The following is a 20,310-nucleotide window of genomic DNA, read 5'->3' as shown; positions in this document are numbered from 1 at the left end:
TCTCTACAATATAAATCAAGTGAGGTTATAATTTAAAGATTATCCTTTAATAATTAAAAGAAAAAAACTGACTCCAATTGTGATAACACCAGATTTTTCATCTAAACTACTAAGCAAAAATTGTTTTTTATTTTATGAAACTAACTTGTAAGCATATCCTTTCAGATAAAAAAAAATCTAAATCAGTCTAAACTGATGGAGTTGTGAGGAGGGGGAGGAGGAGTACTCTAACTCTAGTTATAACAACTCTTTGTTATGTACATGAATGTATTATAATAATAAATAATAATAAACAAAAAATATACAACCGAATTGAATTTCTTTTTTCGAAAGTCGCTTGAGAACAAAGTAGATGATTGCGCAAAATACAACAAGTTATAGGATAAATTCGATATGACATAATATGAATAAACTAAAACATCTGAACATACCGAGAGAATCGATGTTCTTGTTAGTTTACACAACGACTGCACAGAAACACGCATTGTGATGGTTGCGACCGTCAACACGGGAACACAACAAGCACTACGGGGAGCCGCTGCCACAACAAACACTTTCGGAGAACTTCTCACTGTTGCTATCATACCGCTAAATAATCACAAAGTCAGCTAGTACAGATACTTAGCGTACTTGTTGATGAAAACTCTTGATTTAAGAAATCTATTTAAAAACGTGTGAACCCTTTGATTCATGTAACCGGGACCGTTGACTGACCGGAGCAAAAATAACCTGTCTCCATAACGGATACATATCATGTGCTTGTATGAAATTTCAAGATCATTCCATGAGTTTTTAAAACGAAAAATAATTTACTCTTGCATATTTTATACATATATGATTTTGTAGATGCCAAACTTATTGCACTTTAGCTAAATGAAGCTACATCCTATCTACTTAACTAGATTTTTATTATATTTTTACTTTTTTCTTTTGTGAGTATTATATCGTTCCTTTTTTAAATTTTGTAGTCATTTGTTCGACTATAGGATGCACGTTGAGTCTGGCACAATATTTTAATTTTTACGCACTGTTGATGTTACGTTTACTATTTTCATTTTAATCTCCCTCTTTATTGTATTTAGTAAAAAAATTATAATATATACGTGTAACTTCAATCAAAATATTTTATTTCTTATTCTAGATCATTGTTTAATCAGTACTTCGCTACCTTAGTTTGCTATATATGAGTGTACTATGCATTTAGCGTTACGTGCAAATATGAATATACCTTCATACAGACATAAATACTTTGTTATCAGACCTTTATCAGAGAGCAAAGAGCTGCATCGGCCTTCTCACCTTGGAGATTATCATTATGAATTAGATATTGCAAACTGCTTAGGTATAGATGTTTTAGAACATATAAGAAATAAGCTTATTTTTCGAATGTATTGGAATGAATACCGTGTGGTCCCGGCATAGAATAGGACTACCCCTTCCTTTCCCGTGAGTGTCGTAAAAAGCGACTAATGGTCAAGGGTCAAAAACTTACATTTGGTGCAAAACTTTATATGGGCGTAAAACATGGACAATGATGCAAAAGAAAACAAAAAAATGTTTGAGGCATTTGAAATGTGGATATGGAGGAGAATGAAAAGGATAGGTTTGACAAAAAAATTAACGAACGAAGTCTTGAAAAGAGTGAATGAGAAAAGAACATTAATAAAAACAATAAAAAATAAAGGAGGCAAAATGACATGACGATTTTTTAAACAGCATACCAGTAGGAAAAATAGAAGGCAAGAAAGGAAAAGGAAGATCGTGTTATATCTACATGGGATAGATAAAAGAAACACTAGATGTCATATCGTATAGGGACGTCACAGTGTGGCCTGGAATAGAGCTGGCTGGAAGTGAATGCATGAATTAGTTGCCCCAATAAGAAGAAACTATTTAAATATTAATAAAAGAAAAAAAAATAGAAATAATTATAGACATAAATAAGCGGTCTTGTTAAAAAATATAAAAACAGCTACGGACAGCATGTATAATGCGTTCTGGTCAGTTTTAACAATTAGTATTCCTCGTCAATTCGTTGTTATAAGTAGTCTATAGATAATAAGGTGTTCCATCGGAACAAACAAAGCCAAATATGTATCATCAACATAAAGTAACCAATATTAATATGTCACCATAATTCCAGTCTGGTTTAGGGCACGATACAGGCTAAACTTATTGGGTTATATTATTAGTGACCATATTATAAGGCATCAATACAATTAATTGGCGTACTGTTATTATAAAATTAACTGCCTACCACCATACGCTTATTTAAATAATTATCAATGTACAAAGCCGTAACTCCAATTTACACGTCCAAATTAGTCACTTACATTGCAAATAGCAACACATCATAATATTAATCAAGCACACCCAAACGTTAAGCAGACGATTGAGTCGAAGCAAAAAAAAGCGGTTCATTCATACATTTGATCGAGAAACCGGTAAGCAACGAGCGGAGCTGGTTATTTTGAGTAATCGTTATTGATGCATCGTGATAGACTGTGACACAGGATTGGTGGGCCACGGATCAGTGCGTTATGGATATGCCTTTTTTATAGTAGAATTTGATTAGTTTCATTTTGAGCAAGCTTTGCTCATAAATGTCATTTTCAATACAACAATTTCTTATAGAAACATTCCTTAAATGAAATTAGTAACAAAGCAATGTTTGTTACCTCATTATTCCAGCATTTATAAACAGATTTGGATTTTTTTTATATCTGAAAGATATAAAATAATTCCAAATATACTTTCAAATTAGTTCCGTAGAAATTGTATAAAATCGGTTCAATAATTTAATTTTCAAATAAAAATAACTGGTTTTGCACGATTGAATTGTCCTTTTTTTAGCGGCAAACATAACCTTACAGTAGTTTTTGTCGTAGGCAGTAAATATTTACCTAATGTTATGTTAATATGTAGTTATGTCAAATTACTTTGCATTTAATTTTATACTGAGAATATACAAGAATATGCATGCTATCGATGAAGGCATAAAAAAAATTACAGTCGAACGTGGAACCATCTCTGTTTTTAAGTTGGTTAACTAGAGAAATAAAACATAACATACAAAAAGCAAAACTTGAAATGACAACCATACAAAACTGTAGTAAACAACATGATAATAATAAGTTATTATATAATCTAGATCTTATGAGAGCGACAAGAAGATAATGGTTAGAAATGAGGCAGTAAATGAATTTATCAATAATAGGCTAATAAATATACCAGGTTACAATCTAGCACTGATGAGAGAGAGAGATAGGTAGTATTTTTTTCATTTATTAATTAGTATTTATCAACAGACTAAAAAAATTCGTCGGTATATTAAGTAGTATCTCACATCTCGTACTTACTATTCTTTTCTCGTTTAAATCATACAAATACGTGCTTCTTTGTTTAGCACTGTAAATAGTCAATATAAATATTATATATACTAAAGCATGGCGTACTTTTATGCTCAGAAATGGCAATGAAGAGCTTCAAATGTATATCGACAATGGTGTCATTAAAGTTCTTAAGTGACGCTATTAACATTTTTTACTGCTTATTAAAAGGTGGGTTATAAGTTTCCTTATTATTAATAATTTTCTCGGCCATTTAGATAACGAACTCTTATCCATATTACATAATCTTAGTCTATTTGTATTTTTTTAATTTATTCAAGCAACTAACTCAGATTTCAAACTACTACCATCGTCTACCAGTCGACCAAAGGACGCAGAGCAATGCGTCCCCAATTATCGTGGAATTTTTCGAGTCATTGGATCACTGGTTATTGTTACACTGTGCTACTACACAACAGAAGCATTTCTACAATGCAATTTTATACCATATCCACTTTTTTCGTGTGTTTGTATATCAAAGCAATATTCCTGGGCTCACCCGGTGCCGAACTTTCTAATTTGCGCATGTCTACTTATGATTAGGTTGATGTTGCGCGCGCGCCGGCTCGCTCTGCGCTGTCAATAACTAATGTATGTGATATTCCTATCACTGACTCGTGTGTCCGACTAACTGTATTTTGGCTAGACTTTCTTATCTCATTATTAGGAGCACACGTTGAAAACTAAATGATTTATTTGACAGTACCCAACTTGCATCCTGGAATGTGGTTCAGATTTGAAAGGAGAATTGAATGATTACAGAAACAAAAGTTTGATTCAAATGAAAGTTTAATGTCATAAATATCATGTAATAAAAATCATGGGACAGATAAAGGAAACAATAGGCGTCATGTAGTATAGGGAGATAAAGGATATGGCCTGGGATAGAGCTGGCTGAAGGAAGATGCATGAATTAGTTGCACCGACAAGAGGAAACTCTTAAATGAAAAGAAGAATAAAAATCAATCATTATTTGAAAATATACTGAAATGAATTGCGATAGACCATTACAACATAATTTTACTACAATTTTCAAAAGGATATAATTCGTTTTAATTCGTACAAGATTATTTATTACACTGGTTTACAAAAAATAAAAATTATTTGGATATAACATGTAACATGGCCGGCTATGGGGTTGCCCTATGTTCGGTAGTGGACAGATAATGGCTGAGATGATGATGATCATGATGACGAAATGTGGAAATGCATAATATAACTAAAGCAGAATACAATATATTTATTGGTCATTTGGTGATATATTCTTTTTTAATTATTCTGTAGACAAATATGATGAAAATAAGCTTTACATAAATTAACTAGCGATTTGGCCCGGTTCCGCACGAGGAGTACATAGAATTTTTGAAAATAATATATAACCTATATTACTTGCTAATTATATAGCTTTATATAGCTGAAAGAATTTTTAAAATCGATTCAATTGTTTTTGAATTTATCTATTACAAACAAACGGACAATCAAATCTTTTCTCTTTATAATATTAGTATAGTTAATAATTCTCATATCTTTAGTGTAACAAAGGTGTCACCAGACCATTCGAATAACGGTAATTTTGAAATCACGATCGCACATAATTATCATTCTATTGCGACATTACTAACGTAAAGAATAGGCAATGACGAATTATTAGCGGGTATTTAGACAACCATAGACAAGACAACCATATTAAGCATAGACCACTTTGAAATTAGTTAAAATTAGGTGTATAATTAAAATTTACTATTTGATGTCTACGAATTTGGTAAACATACCTTTCGATGTACTGACGATTTTACGTAACATCTTTGAGTTATTCCAATATTTTAATATTTATTGATGTCAAGTCTCTTCTGGAGTAAAGATAAGCGAGTGCCTAAATTGTCTGTTTTTACATACATGCAAGTTGGTACCTAATCCCACCCATTCCATTACATTGCATTTTTAGTACATTTGCATACATTGCATTTCTTCTTTCTACATACATACATATATGAATCAACACAGCATTTCTCATATCAAACCCCTATAAATTTCGGAACAAAACGTTTTGAGATATAATTGCAAACTAGCAACTGCCTAAGCTATTTCATTGAAAGTCCTTAAGTTGCTAGAATATTTTCGTCTATACTTGTTCCTTTAATCATATGTTGTTTTGTATTAACACGTCCAATTTCAGGTTACTACATTATCTAAATTATAAAAGTAACTAGGTATTGCACTTGTAAATTGACTAAAATAAAACAAATCGTTTATTGTCAGTAAAAGTAACAAGCGAACGATGATAGTAGTGGACCGCCAGCTCTCGCGAGAACAATAAAAAGGCACATTTACTAATACAATTTAGTTTAATACAGGATCGTGCTCTGACCACCGCCAGCCGGCCATAACTCCATTTTGCGACAAAACAAAACAACAGATTTGCAAACGTAAAGAAATTGAAAGGTACCGGCGAGCGAGATGCTATCGCGAAATTATTTCCAATTTCACCGTTTTGCGTCTCCGTTCGGAAACGTTCGGCTGTTATTTTATTTTTTTTAATTTTTATTTTTTTTAATTTTATTTCGAGCGATGGCCGTCGCGCTGCGCCCACTCCCATAAATTATAGTTCGGTAGCTCTCTTAAAGGGGTTTCAGATTTTTTATTTTTGTTTAACCCTTTGAAGAATTTATGTCCCCGTCTTACATAGTAGCGGCCAGCCGACTTGTCTGCTCTTGGCGACTGGATGAAATGTTTTCTGCTTGCTGCAGATATGTGACTACTCGCGGGCTATCATTTGCGAGTAAACTCAGTATTTTTATGCGTTTAAATGTGTTTTAAGTGTTTTTACGAGTACACATTCGATGTTTATATTCTTTTATACGTATACGAGAACTTTTCTTCGTATGCAAAGTAGCATATGAATATTGCAATTAACTGTTTCCTCAATGTTTGAAAGGAAATTAATATTTAATAGTCGACAGACGCCTCTGACTACCCTGTAAGGAATTGTAGTATTGAACATATTTATTTAGTAGATACAATTTTGTTTAAAAGGAATTTCGCTACATATAAAAAGACATAATTACTCAAGTTTTCGAGTCATTACATAAATATATTGTCATAATAAAAATACATACATGGTTAATGGCAACCCAAAAACGCCGAATCCAAAAGAAGAATAAATATACATATATTAAGATACATCTTATTAAAAGACTAATTAATGATACTCGAAAAATACAGCAATTATACTGCCATAATATATCATAAATTCAACTTTATCTCAATTCGTATCTCGTGAAAATTACAAACTCTCGTTCAAAATAACCTCTCAAAAATGTTATAGGACACAAATCGGATTCCTGATACTGGCAATTGGAATAGTTTTCGGTTGTTTTTTACCCCGTCTCATGTTCGAGAGCCTCTAACGGTATCCACAAGACATAACTTGGGAACGGACCTCGGACTTTTTGCGCTATTTTTCTGTTGACCTTACCCGGTCGCATTCGTTACGAATCTAAATTTTTAATCGTTTGTTTCCTTCGCCTTGTTGTTTCATTTTAATAATATCGAAATATTGTCTATGACTTTTAATGGGACTGCAGGTACTATGCTTAATCTATGCCTTAATAAGCATGAAATATTATATTTTTTTATTGATTTGTTTAATTATGAAAAGTAATGGGTGCGTATTAAACGATATTAATAGTAAGATAATACTTATATATATCACTAAATAAATTCTTGAGTATATTTGAGATTTTTTTTAATTGTTTATCTTATTTCCTTTGAGTTGTTTACGATACAAACTTGTGTTTGTTTACTAATATAAACTAGAGCTGCGTTTTGATATAGCAAAATTCTGTCTAGGAATAAGACAAATTATGATGTCTTGCGTAGGTTTAACACGTATTATATTCTAGACATTAAGCAGGTGAATATTTTATAATAGTATTTAATATTTGACTGCATATGTTGAGGTATTAAATCCCTCATCTATTTGTCTATTACTAAACATAGTCTCCCAGCCCTCCACACTGGCTTTTATAAGGTAAGGAATAAACAATACAAAGCCACTTGTTTCTATTGATGTCCTATAACATATTCAGGATCCTTGCTTTATCTAATTTAATTATTACTTGATGATTGATTGAATGATTTAATACTTATTATTAAAAAAATGGCTACTTGCAAATGCTTTCTATAATATGAATGAATTCTTTGCTGTATGACATTTTTTTTTTTTTTTACATTGAGATTATAAATAATTTAATTAATATATAGGATGATAATTAATATGTTCTAATGGTGACCATGAGTTAGTTTGTGACTGTTGATTGACATGTTTTATTTTATTTTCAATTTTATTGACAATTTTAATGTATGACTGTAAAATAATTAATGTTTTGTAATTAATCGTATTGTATGCCCGATGTATGGGTAGGCTGTTTTCCTTTGAGACGTTAATAACATCTTACAAAAAATTGTAACATACAGCTCACAATAAATTTATTCTATTCTATTCTATTCTAAAGGGAACTCTAGTATAAAATCGTCACTTGAAAATCTTTCTTCCCCATCGATCCTCGGTTATCTTGCTGAATCAGCAATGGACTATATTTTGTGTGCTAAATTTTTTCGCAACTTAAAATGGCAAACAAGCTGATGGCCCACCTAATGGAAAGAGATAACCATCGCTTATAAACATGAACACTATCATGGGCCTAACAGAGTATACTGTATCGCCTATGATACCTTTTATGCGTTGCCATTGCTGAGGACTAAGGTATTATACCTCAAATTACACATTTCAAATTATATCACTCAGCAAATAACATGCAGCAACAGTTCTACCACCAAAAGAATCCTCAATTTGAATGTGAGTTTGCTTGTTACCTCTTAGCTTTTTAACGACTCGACCATTCACTATGAAATTTGGTATACACGTACTATATGCGATGAAGAAGGGCATAGGCTACATTTTATTCCGGTCAGTGAACATATCCTGGTCATGTGGATAAAGTCGTGTGTAAAAGCTAGTATCTATATAAATGTTGATACTGGAAATTGTTGATACTTGGTGGAATTTAGATTTTATAAGCGAGAAAATTTGTACATATATATAGTACAAATTATGTAGAAAAATCGATGCCCATCACATCAGTGTGAGTTCTATAAGCTATGTTTATATCTATAGACAATAGTTATTACTTGTCATTAGTAAACGTCAATAAAAAAATTGCATACAAGATTTAATTAATTTTAATTTAGGTGTCTTGAAAAAAATTCAGGAATTGTCAGTGTTTTGTTGTGTTATAATGTATACAGCTTTTGCTCACTTATTGATTGTTCTAAGAAAGTAATTAAGCAAGTATATGGTTAATTAACCTTTGGTAATGACAAACTTGTGAAGCGGCCTTATTAATTATCTTAAATGTACTTTTATCGCCGCCGTGAGATTATTACAAAAAACTCATATTGGCAAGTCTAATTGCATTCAGCACTGGCCAAAATTAAAAAGAAAAGTCGCACAGCAAGAATCCCGCCTATTTTTAAAAATGGAACCCGACGATGATTCGCCTAATTAATAAACCAATCACGTACAGTCGAGACGCGGCGTCGAGGTGCGGCGGACGTGCGGGCGCGGGGGATGAACGCTCCGATATTCGAATACTATATTTTTTCTGCATTTAAAGCATCGCAATGTAACTTGTAATTGGCCTGACGGCAAGACAACGATTTTAGTATCGAATTAATAATTGATAAATTATGACTAGATTGTGTAAAAATTGGCAACGGAAATTTTAAAGTAAAACATTAGGCGCAATTGAATATTGAGGCACGAGCTTGATGGTCACCAGATCTTCTACTGCCTATTAATAAAGTGACGACACAAAAAACGAAGTCAGTCTCAGTAGTTAATCTTGTCATATCGTTATAAAAAGTACAATACTACGTCTCCGATCAGCTTCTCGGAACGTTGTTGTGAATGTATGGATTATTATGACACAGCATTAAGATTTCGGTTTTGATTGAATTGCCATGAATAGGTTTACATTATAACAAAAACATATAATACTAACACCGATATTAAATGAAAAAGATTTTTGGATACGTGGAAAAAAATAAATCATTTATCACATAAATGCATTCCCTGTTGTGTCTTTGCGCAGCGTGACTGCAAAAACTAGTTGAATAATAAATGCGTCGGTTGGCAGCATTGGGACACGAGGGAAACCGAAGCAAGTCGAAGGAGGGCGAAGATTAGCGAGCGAGCGCTTTTTGTTTGCATCAATCGATGCGCTCGCGCATTCGCACGATGAATAATTCAAAAATTGACATGAAATGGCGTATGGTTCTTTTTTTAAATGAAAGGTGCCCGATTGAGGACTGTAACCGCCTGACGAATTCATTGGTCAACGGTTTTTTGCGATTGGTAATTGCTGTATTTACTTTATAGATTATGAAATTAATATATGCCCTATCCAATTTCCATAATTACTTTCAAAAGTTCAATAATAGTCTTATAATATTTAGTCATTTGTTCGCTAAATCTCTTAATGTATAGCTAACTTTTACGTTCAATAAAATCTTAAGCGACCACACTTATTTCATTTCAGTCCACCACCAGTCTTCCATTACCAACATTAAAATAATAAGCAAGTTTATACTCGGATTATAATTTGAATCATTGAAATTGTTTTGATGATTTTGATATAAAATTTACAGACTTATTAATAAAAAAAATATATATGTAAATAATTCAAGTAACGTTGTTAATGATGTTCCGATAAGTTGTGCCGATTTCCAAGTATAAATAATCTTGTCATCTGAATTCTGTTTGCGATTGGGCAAAGATACTTTCGTGTACTTTTTGGATAAATGGCTTCATCGTTCACCATAGTACGCCATGACATATGGTTATGACGGCTTTTTACGTAGTTCACTGTCAGACGGAGATAATTTCATTAATTTTAAATGTCTCGTTACGTATTCCATTTTTAATAGTTGGTACAAGATGAAGACATAAGCACTTAAACGCAAAAATTGTATAAGGGACAATTAATTAGCTGATGTATAAATTAATTTGATTTGTATAATTTTAAGTTCTGTATGTTTAAAAGACAATGATCTGTTCACAATCTTTTCATTCATATGTTTCTTTTACACCTTATGTTTATAGATATTTAATGTCTCGCTCGCACACTGCGTTTATTCATTCTTCTCTCTCTTTCATTACGCGTTTTTTAAAATGTATGTTTTTTTATGCTCATTATTAATTAGTGTTGTAATTACGTGGTTTGTATCTAAATTCAAAAGATTCCATAATACTCCTTGGAAAGATGCAAGGGATTATGACATGTATTAATTTAGACCTTTTTGGGCACTAATAAGAGATAATGAGTGAGAATGAAAATAGGTCAATTAGCTCATCGTGACAAATTTCAAAAGAATTAATCACGATGGTTTCCAGATTTCCAGCAACTCACCTGCTTTCATACTCTTGATCAGTTCTCAATAGTGCCCGATCAATACATAGATACTTATCACATCCTCATTATCATAAAAATTTTTTTTAATTGCATGAAACCCTATTTCGGATTAGTATACGTATTACAAGGCTTATCTCCAGCAGTGGACGGATAATGGCTAAAATGATGATACATATTACAAGTGATTTAATAAAAGAGTCATAAATTTTATAAATATATTTAATAAATTTAAATTACCATATAATCCTCCTAGGTACACTATCAGTTAACAGTGACCTCAACGAAAGTTTTTACCTTTATTAATGTTTTAAGGTCCCGCTATCTAATTAAGTTTTTTTTTATTTGTCTAAAATCAGTATTATTTAAATATCATAATAAAATTAATTTAGATCTTATAAAGAAGCCAATATATAATTATGTAAATACTTATTATTGTGATGAACGTAATTTTTCACTTCGACATACCTATATTTCATCGAGCATGTTTAAGTCCAAAATGGCGGGAAGTGATCCTGCCACCGCCATTGGGCTCAATTTGGTTTGTTATTTTCCGTCACCGGATTCCATTTAATCGAAAATTGACATACAGATTTGGTGACGACTAGATTCATATGTAATATTATAATATTTTATTAATAACATTATAACGTGTATAAGTTGAAAATAGTGTATGTATTATGTAAGTAGTATAATACGTCATACAATTAACAATAACACATAAAGACGTGATGGCAATGACGGCGTTTGCGGTCGTATGATTAAACACTAACGTTTATGTTCAAATCTGTGTATTAAAATAATAATTACAATATTTCAAATTATATAAGTATTATATATACAGTAGAATTTCGATTATTCGAATCAAATAAAACCAGGAGTATTCTATATAATCGAAAGTCCGGATAATCGATTTCAATGTCAAATCCAACAATAATTAAATTTCAATTTTTTTTATTATGTAAAGGGTTTCACATACGTCATTTTGACAATATGATATAAAAATTACGAGCTATAAAGATAATAGATTACATAATACCTATTCACCCAATTAATATATAATACTATTACTAAATCGGTAATTAGAGACGTGAAGAATATGTTCGGATATTCGGATAATCGATGTTCGGAGAATTGAGGTTCTACTGTATTATTTATTTATTATTTTAGGAAAGTTTACACCTGTAATAACTTAATAATTAACTATACATGACAACGATAAGCTAATTAGAACCTACCACATATAATTAACGAAAATTTAATTACTTACAGTCCAGATAATTAATAATTATGAAAAAAAAAACATGCAAAATTTCGTCAAAATCAATTAATTAAGTATATATAAGCCTTTTTAAGACTTCCTAAAAATATCCTATTTTCTTACACTTTCACCCAAAAAATACTGAAAGGATTTGAATTAAAGATGGGTAGGATATGGGTAGGACATATTCTATTTTCCTAACGGTATTTGAGGTCGTCACCATATATAGTGGGGGGGGTCGTCCTACATTGCATTTGCCCTTACCACTGGATTGCCACTCAAGAACCTTTCTTCTCCATCGATTGTCTGTTCAAAACTATGTGATCAGCTCACTGCTACTTCAGCTTGCTTCTAAGTTACTATAGAAGTAAGTATATATTTTTTTGCCATTTACGATTTTCTGGTTCAGCTTGATTTCAGCCTGTATAATAAAATTGTAACTAGACGATGTTTGTATGATAAAATTATGGAAGCTAAGAACTTCACTTATACATAAAAGTAAATCGATAAATTCATAACCAACTTTTACGACATCTTTAATAAATTTAATGAATAATTCATTCTAAAAGACTTCTTACAATGAAAAGGTCCAGGTTTTTTAGTTAAGTTCTGATAAAATGTACACTGGATAAGTCAAATTCAATTCAAATACACACTCATATACTCATTTTAGCATAATAGCTTGTTTGCCATCTCAATTTCTATAAAAAAATAGTGTTGGGATTAATTTTTAATAAAACAAGTCATCCCTATGCAATAAACACAAAAATTATGAACTCAAAAGTTTATAGTTATTCTACAGAATCTTAAAGAAGTTATGAAGACCCGGCTTTGTTAAGACATAAATAAAAAAAATATATTAGAGAAAATCACTTATAAAATCACAATACTTTTTAAATAATGGACAAACCAATACTATTTCCACAAATTTAAATAATAATTTATCATATATTATGGCAAATTATATATACTGTATGCAACTATAGTCCCGAATTATTAATATTTACCAAAACACGCTAGTTTACTGAATTAAGATGATTTCACCAAAGGAAGATTTTATATAGAAATTGTCTGTACCGGTACCTATGATCTACTTATGTTTTTACCACTATGTAGATGTGTTTGCAGGACTGTGTTACAGTTTGAGAGCTGGACAGTAAAATCACAACATTCAGTTATTCACATCAGCCATCCACTGTCCATTGCTGAACACAGGCCTCCTCCAAAAGGAGGGTTTTGCCAGTAGCTGTCACGATTGATAAGCGGGTTGGTAACCACAGTTAGGCTTTGGTTATGTTTTGAGAGAAACGCTACTGCTCAACTCTCGACTTTTAAGTTCCCTTAGTCGTTTCTTACGACACCCACGGGAAAGGAAGGGGTGGCCCATTTTATGGCGGCACTACATGGCAAAGTTTATCATTTTCAGTTATATATTTCTTAACAAATATAGTGTTAAGTTCAGACATGATAAATATTATACTTAACATTGCAAGTCATCATTATCTTTCCATGACTTTAAGTCTCCTGTTTATTAAGACAAAACAAAAGACAGATTTTAATTAAATAATTTATAGAAAAAAGTTTAGACTTACTTGTATGAGGAAAACGACATATTGCTATCAACACAGGTCTGGTCTTCTATTGCTCCGTTAGTCGTCAGCATTAGGGTGTTCATTCGTGCGTGTGACGTATACAAGACAATCGATTGATTTATCAGTTGTATGATTAATCGATTGTAACTCGCACAGCACTAGTTTACAAAGGTCCGTCCGTGTTGCGTCACAGTGACGCAGTACCGCATTATGCACGTCACATCACGGGTAGTCTTGTTTGGAGCGAAACTGAAAAAAGGAATTTAATTTAATCTTATTACAATAATTATTTTAAAAACTGCCTATCTAAATAGTAATGATAAAAATAATAGTAATAGGTCAGTCAATTAGCCCATCGTGACGAATTTACCAGGTATTAATCACGTTAGTTTCCAGAGTGAAACCTCTCAGATGTCAATATGATATTTTTAGAACATAGGGGGCAAAGGAACATTAAGTTCACCTGATTGTAAGTGGTTATCGCCTCTCATAGGCACCCGCAACATCAGAAATATTGCAGGTGTGTTGCCGGTTTTTAGGAAAGAATATGCTTTATTCTTGAAGGTTTCAATGTCGCATTTGTTTGGAAATACAGATATAGTTTTTTTAATCTTATTTTAATATTACTATATATACTATATTGAAAATAATGGGGCGTTAAATCGCATTACGAAAACAGTCCCCATCTCCAGATAGACTTTTTACTTTAAAAGTATCCTTTGAAATATAACTGGTTTAATCCAGTTGTAGATTGATGGATTTTTACCTTACAAGGAATTATTATGAAGATAAAATAGGATATCATTAGTGCTTTACGTATGCATTATATAAGTCCAAATTATATAAATAATACCATCTACCAGTGTTAAGATAAAGAATCCTTACAAAATTGATGCAGAAGTATTAGTGATACTTTCGTAACATTTGGTATTCATTAATAGCAAATGTAAAAAAAAATAATGCTTTATGAATAGTTTTTAGTTGTCTATTTCTGTCTATTTAGATTAATTCATTTTGTCAATGAATAAAAATACAAGTGACGGTTTATGATACAACAAAAGATTTATTAAGATAAACAATAAGTAATGTTTATAATACTCATACAAAAAACATCTTCATTCTAATCTAACAACGGGTACTGAACTCAACTGCATCAGATTTGACGCAGATAGCGAAGCATGTTTGTTCGATCGAACCGGCTCGGCGGCCATATTGAATCTGATTGACAGCTGTCAATGTTGGCGGCAGGGTGACGCGTCGCCGCGCCTGATCTACGGTACATGAAGTGCCACTAATTCTTTAAAAAAAGAACTATTTTTATTTTCCTTATAGTTGAATATTATGTAGCAAAAAACTGGCAAGTTTTTGAGTTTCATTCAATTTTTATTAAGCAATAATGTATTAATAAGGTTTATCATTAAACAAAATTGGACAAGAAACTCATTAATCGCGTATTATATCAATTATTCAAGGTTATCATCATATCAGCCTTTAACTGTTCACTGCTAAACACAAGCCTCCTCTTTGAGGGGTTTTGCTAATAGTTGTCACGCTTGACCGGCGGATTGACAATCGCAATTAGGCTTTGGAGACGTTTTAGGAGGAACACTGCTGCCTATCGCTCACCCGTAAGGGATTACGACACCCACGGGAAAGAACGAGGTGCCCTATTCTATGCCGGGACCACATGGCATATTTATACATAATAATAAATACTACTCGCCAATTTAGAAATTTTACTTCAAATTATCTTTTATTCCAAAATAGTCAACTAAAACCACAAGTCTTGATTTCAGCGACATCTAGTATTTCTTGTCTAAGTCTGTTTTATGACCAACAACCCAAATCAATGAAACTGTAATAAGGAGTATAGTACAAGAAGCTAGAACCTTAACAAATAAAAAAGTATAAGACAGGTTGCTACGTATAAGTTGTCATAACAAAAAAGGCATTTCAGTATTATTTCATAAATGTATATTCTGTGATGTTATAAGGACAAGAGGAAAACCGCCTAATAATTCATTAAGCCTGGTAATAAAATTTATTTTATGACAGTTGTGACGGCATCGATTCACGTGCTCGCGAGTCTGTATGGCTACTTAAACTTGAATATGGTTTTATGGTTCCGTATAATTAAATAAAAAAAAAAACTATTATTTTCACTAAATAATGTCTTTGTATTGTATTAGCCGTTAATGTTCTCTGCTGAACATACCCTCTCCCATAGGAGGGGTTTTGCTAGTAGTTTCCACGCTTAGCAAGAGGGTTGGCAACCGCAGTTTGGCTTTCGGTGATGTTTAAGAGGGTCGTTGCTGCCCATTCCTCGACTATAAGTTCTCTTATTCTATATTAGCATCTTACGACACCCACGGTAAGGAAGGGATGGCCTATTTTATACCGGGACCTACACAGTTTTATTATAAATAATGTCTACTCTAACAATATTTTAATATACATTATTAAAAGTATCTTTTGACATTTGACCAGAGGGAGACTGTACAAAAGTCGATTGCTTGGATACCTCTGTCCCATTCGTGTTTCAACCGTAAAGTAGTCGTGTTTGCATGGCTGTGTTTCGGTTTGAAGGGTGCGATATGGCAGCGAATTTACAGGATACAGAGGAATAACACCTGACCTGTCAGTAATGGCAACGCATGGAGTGTATCGTGGACGAAACAGTATACTCTGTTATGTCCATGGTACTGCTCATGTCGATAGGCGACAGTTACCACTTTCCATCAGGCGGGCCGTCAGCTTGTTTACCATTCTAAGTTGTATAAAAAAAATTAAGTGGCACTTATTTGTATATTAGCATAAGAAAGAATTTTTCACTAATCAAATTTCTCTAAACTTGAGGTCAGGATTTGTAATGTCAAGAAGCGCATAAATTTGCCCCTTCAGCCATTTTGCACCAATTTGATGATTAATTTTGCGAATGATACTCCTGCGTTGGTGCTATGATAATGTTTGTCACGTTTGAACATAAAATTTGTTCGCGACATTATTTGTATATATCGTAATTTATAGTTGTTAAGTCCCTAGTTAATCGTTTCTGTATTCTGTTATTTTATATAGATTTACATAGATTTAAGATAGTGTAAGTTAAATAAAGTATTCCTTTGCGTGTTGTCGTTATTACCTACGAATAGAAATTGTAATAATAAATAGAATTAAGAAATTGTAAATTGAAATAAAATAAATAAATAGACGCTATAGAGTACCGATCTGAAGAGACACGCGTCTCGTTCATTTTCGCCCCGTCCCGCTCGCACAGATCGCTATCGCGAGTTGGAAACGTTATCGTGCGAGCGGGCGGGTATAAAGATAGGCCGCCTCCCGTCGAGCGGCATTCGCTTCCGGGCAGCGACGCACTACACTCGAGAAGAAATAGGACAAGAAGAAAAAATAAGACGGTACCGGAGGCTTCAGAATAGTAATCCCTGTGTTTCACTCCAGCCTGAACCAACGCCCCTACAGTCCACGCTCACCGAACGGCAGTCCACACCGTTCATCGTGGTCCTTCGAGAAGCCGGATTGCTGGAGGAACACCGTTGGTACATCGAGAAGCCGGATCGCTGGAGGAAGACCATTCTGAAGCCGGATCGCTGAAATGCCGACTACGAGAAACATGAAGTCGTCGCAACAAAAAATCGCCGTCACCGAAGCCACAACGTCCGCCGCCACCACGTCGACTACGGCCGCCGGAACGCTGTCCGTCGCTGCCACGCCGTCCGTTGCTGCCACCACGTCGTCTGCGGCTGTCAGAATGCCTTCTGTCGCTGCCACGTCGTCTACCGCCGCCACCACATCGACTACGAACACGTCCGGCGATACGCCGACCACAGGAGCCACGGAGACTACCGAAGCCACAGGAACGACAGAGGAGACAGCAAGGAAGAAGGAACCGAAGCACGGCACGGCACGCACGGTTCGCACCACGGCCTCGCAGAAGAAGAAGGCTCTGGCCAAGGCACGGGAGGAGCTACTTCGAAAGGAGGTGGAATTGGCTGCTGCACGTGTCGCCGCCCTGGAAGCCGAATCAGAGGACGACGAGGAAGTAGAAGACGACGACGCTACCGTCAGAAGAGAACGAACGTCGGATTGGGTTCATCGAAGCACGCTAGCACTCACGATGGAGCCGCATGTACCAGAGATAGAAGAAGTCACCGGCAAGCGTCAGGGGTTCGTCCCATCGAGACCCGTTGAAGAGGATTCGAGAGCGCCGCCGCCACAGCCGAGCAGCGACGCACTTCACCGGGACCACGCACGCCACGTTGACCCACATGCCGCCATTCCTACGATAGCAGCAGCGATGCAGTCGATGAAGAAAGAAGAACCAGTGCTGAAGGTGGGCATCGATTGTAATGAGTTTGCGATCGCCATGCAGATGGCCGCTCGCAACATACTGCCCTCCACAGCGTCAAGAGTCACCGAGTTGCCAGTCTTCAATGGATCGTCGAGCGAGTGGTTACCATGGAAGATGGCCTATGAAGAGAGCGCAAGTCAACTCACAGAACAAGAGAACCTAGCAAGACTGCGCAGAAGTTTGAAGGGGGCGGCAAAGGACGCGGCACGCTCCCTATTCGTCGGGTCTACGACCGCAGAAGAAGTTGAAGATGTTAGCCGCGAGGTTCGGCCGCCCTGGAGCACTCGTCACAGCCGAACTGAACAAACTCCGCGCGCTACCACGACTCTCGGACAACGCAAGAGACGTCTGCCTCTTCGCAAGCAAGGTGCAGAACGTCGTCGCCACGATACGAGCGCTGAACAAGAGTCACTACCTATACAACGAAGAAATAGTGAGAAACGTCACAGAGAAGATGCCGTCGGTACTACGCTTCAAGTACTACGATTTCGCCAACGACCAACCGGAGGGACAACCGGACCTCATAACACTCTCTCAGTTCCTGCAAAGGACCGCCGCACGATGTGGAAACTTCGCCCCCGCCGAGGAGATACCGTCCGAAGACCGGCGGGAGTCCGCTTACACGACGCAGGAGAAACCCGCTACACCACCGTGCCCGATGTGTCGACGAGAGGGACACGCTCCATCGGACTGCAAGACGATGAAGGAAGCGGACACATCGGCGAGATGGGAGTTAGCGAAGACTCATAGGCTGTGTTTCCGTTGCCTCAAAGTGAGAAGATTTCGCCACGCCTGCAAGAGCAAGAGATGTGGAGTAGATGAGTGCACGCAGACTCATCACCCTCTGCTGCACACCACGCGACAACAGCCGGAGAATGAAGTAACAACACACGTCGTCGAGGACAAGTCCGCCGCAGTCGCCGCATCGGCAAGGGAAAACGACAAGATCGCGTTCCTGAAGATCCTGCCGATACGAGTCACCGGTCCCACGGGAACGTGCGACACCTACGCGCTACTGGACGACGGGTCGACTTGCACCATCATCGAGACGACGGTGGCGGAGCGAATCGGTGTGTCTACATGGAAGGTGTGGCCGGGGCACGGATCAACGCAGCTCAATCGACGCGTGTTCACTTCAAGATCCGCGGGCGGAATTCACAAGAATACACAGTGGGGGCACGGACGATGGACAGACTGCAGTTATCACCGCAGTCGGTGCGCAGCGTCATCAAGGGCTGTCCACATCTACGAGACATAGAGAGGGAGTTGGTCTATGAAGAGGGCAAACCGACGGTACTGTTGGGGCAAGACAACTGGCACCTACTGCTGGCCCACGAAGTTAGAAGAGGATCCGACACGCAGCCGGTCGCATCACTCACCGATCTGGGATGGGTACTGCACGGTTTCAGCCACATAGTGACGACACACGAAGAGGAACAATCGATAGAAGAAATGATGAAGCAACATTTCGCGCTCGAATCGCTGGGGATCGCACCGAAGAGGTCTTACAATGAAGAGGAACGTCGCGCCCTACGCATTTTAGAAGAAAAAACTCGTCCGTTACCGGCGGGAGGATACGAGACGGGGTTACTGTGGAAGAAGGACGACCCTGTGCCGCCGGACAACTACGACTCGACGATGCGACGTCTCCGACCGGTCGAAAGGAATTTCGACAAAAATGAAGAACAGTGGCCGCGTGAAGATAGTTCGAGCGACGATAGTCAAGCGGAAACGGGAGAAGAACGCGTACACAAGCTACAGAACGCGACGCAGTTGTCTATAGCATTACCCGATCCGTCACGTTTTTCTAATTGGTTGAAACTTGTTCGCAGTTCAGCACGGGTGTTGCAGTTCATCGACCTCCTGCGACCGACCAGTCAACGCTGCACCGCCATCCGAAAGAGAAACAAGAAGAAAGAGAGCGCCGACCCCACTTGGACCCGCACGAAGAAAGTCGATAGAGAGAAGACGAAGATGAAAATCAAGAACAGCAATAGTTCATCTGTGTGTTTCATCCCCATAGACACACACTACCTTCGCGCGCGACGGCTATGGATTCGCGCGATACAACAAGAAACGAAATCGCAGTATTGAAACATGGGAAACAGCTGCCGTCATCCAGTCGACTCATACAGCTGTCAGTCGTCATAGACAACGACGACATTCTGCGACTTCGATCGAGAATAGCAGCCGCCGCCGATCTGTCAGCCGAGCAACGAGAGCCCCCATCGTC

At 36.1% G+C, this 20,310-nt stretch overlaps 1 protein-coding gene across 1 annotated transcript in view; it reads right to left on the bottom strand.

The window, feature by feature from the left end:
- Positions 1-20,310, bottom strand: part of LOC113511046 (putative transcription factor SOX-15) — a 170,813-nt gene that overhangs the window by 138,974 nt on the left and 11,529 nt on the right. Inside the window, exon 2 of the mRNA XM_026894615.3 lies at positions 13,712-13,960. Coding sequence (XP_026750416.2) covers positions 13,712-13,794 — 83 coding nt within the window. The 5' untranslated portion in view covers positions 13,795-13,960. The remainder of the gene's footprint in view (positions 1-13,711; positions 13,961-20,310) is intronic.

Source organism: Galleria mellonella, unplaced genomic scaffold, assembly GCF_026898425.1.
Source record: "Galleria mellonella isolate WM207_F2 unplaced genomic scaffold, CSIRO_AGI_GalMel_v1 utg133, whole genome shotgun sequence".
NCBI classification, from domain to species: Eukaryota; Metazoa; Arthropoda; class Insecta; order Lepidoptera; family Pyralidae; genus Galleria; species Galleria mellonella.
This window is presented reverse-complemented; position numbering and strand designations above follow the sequence as displayed.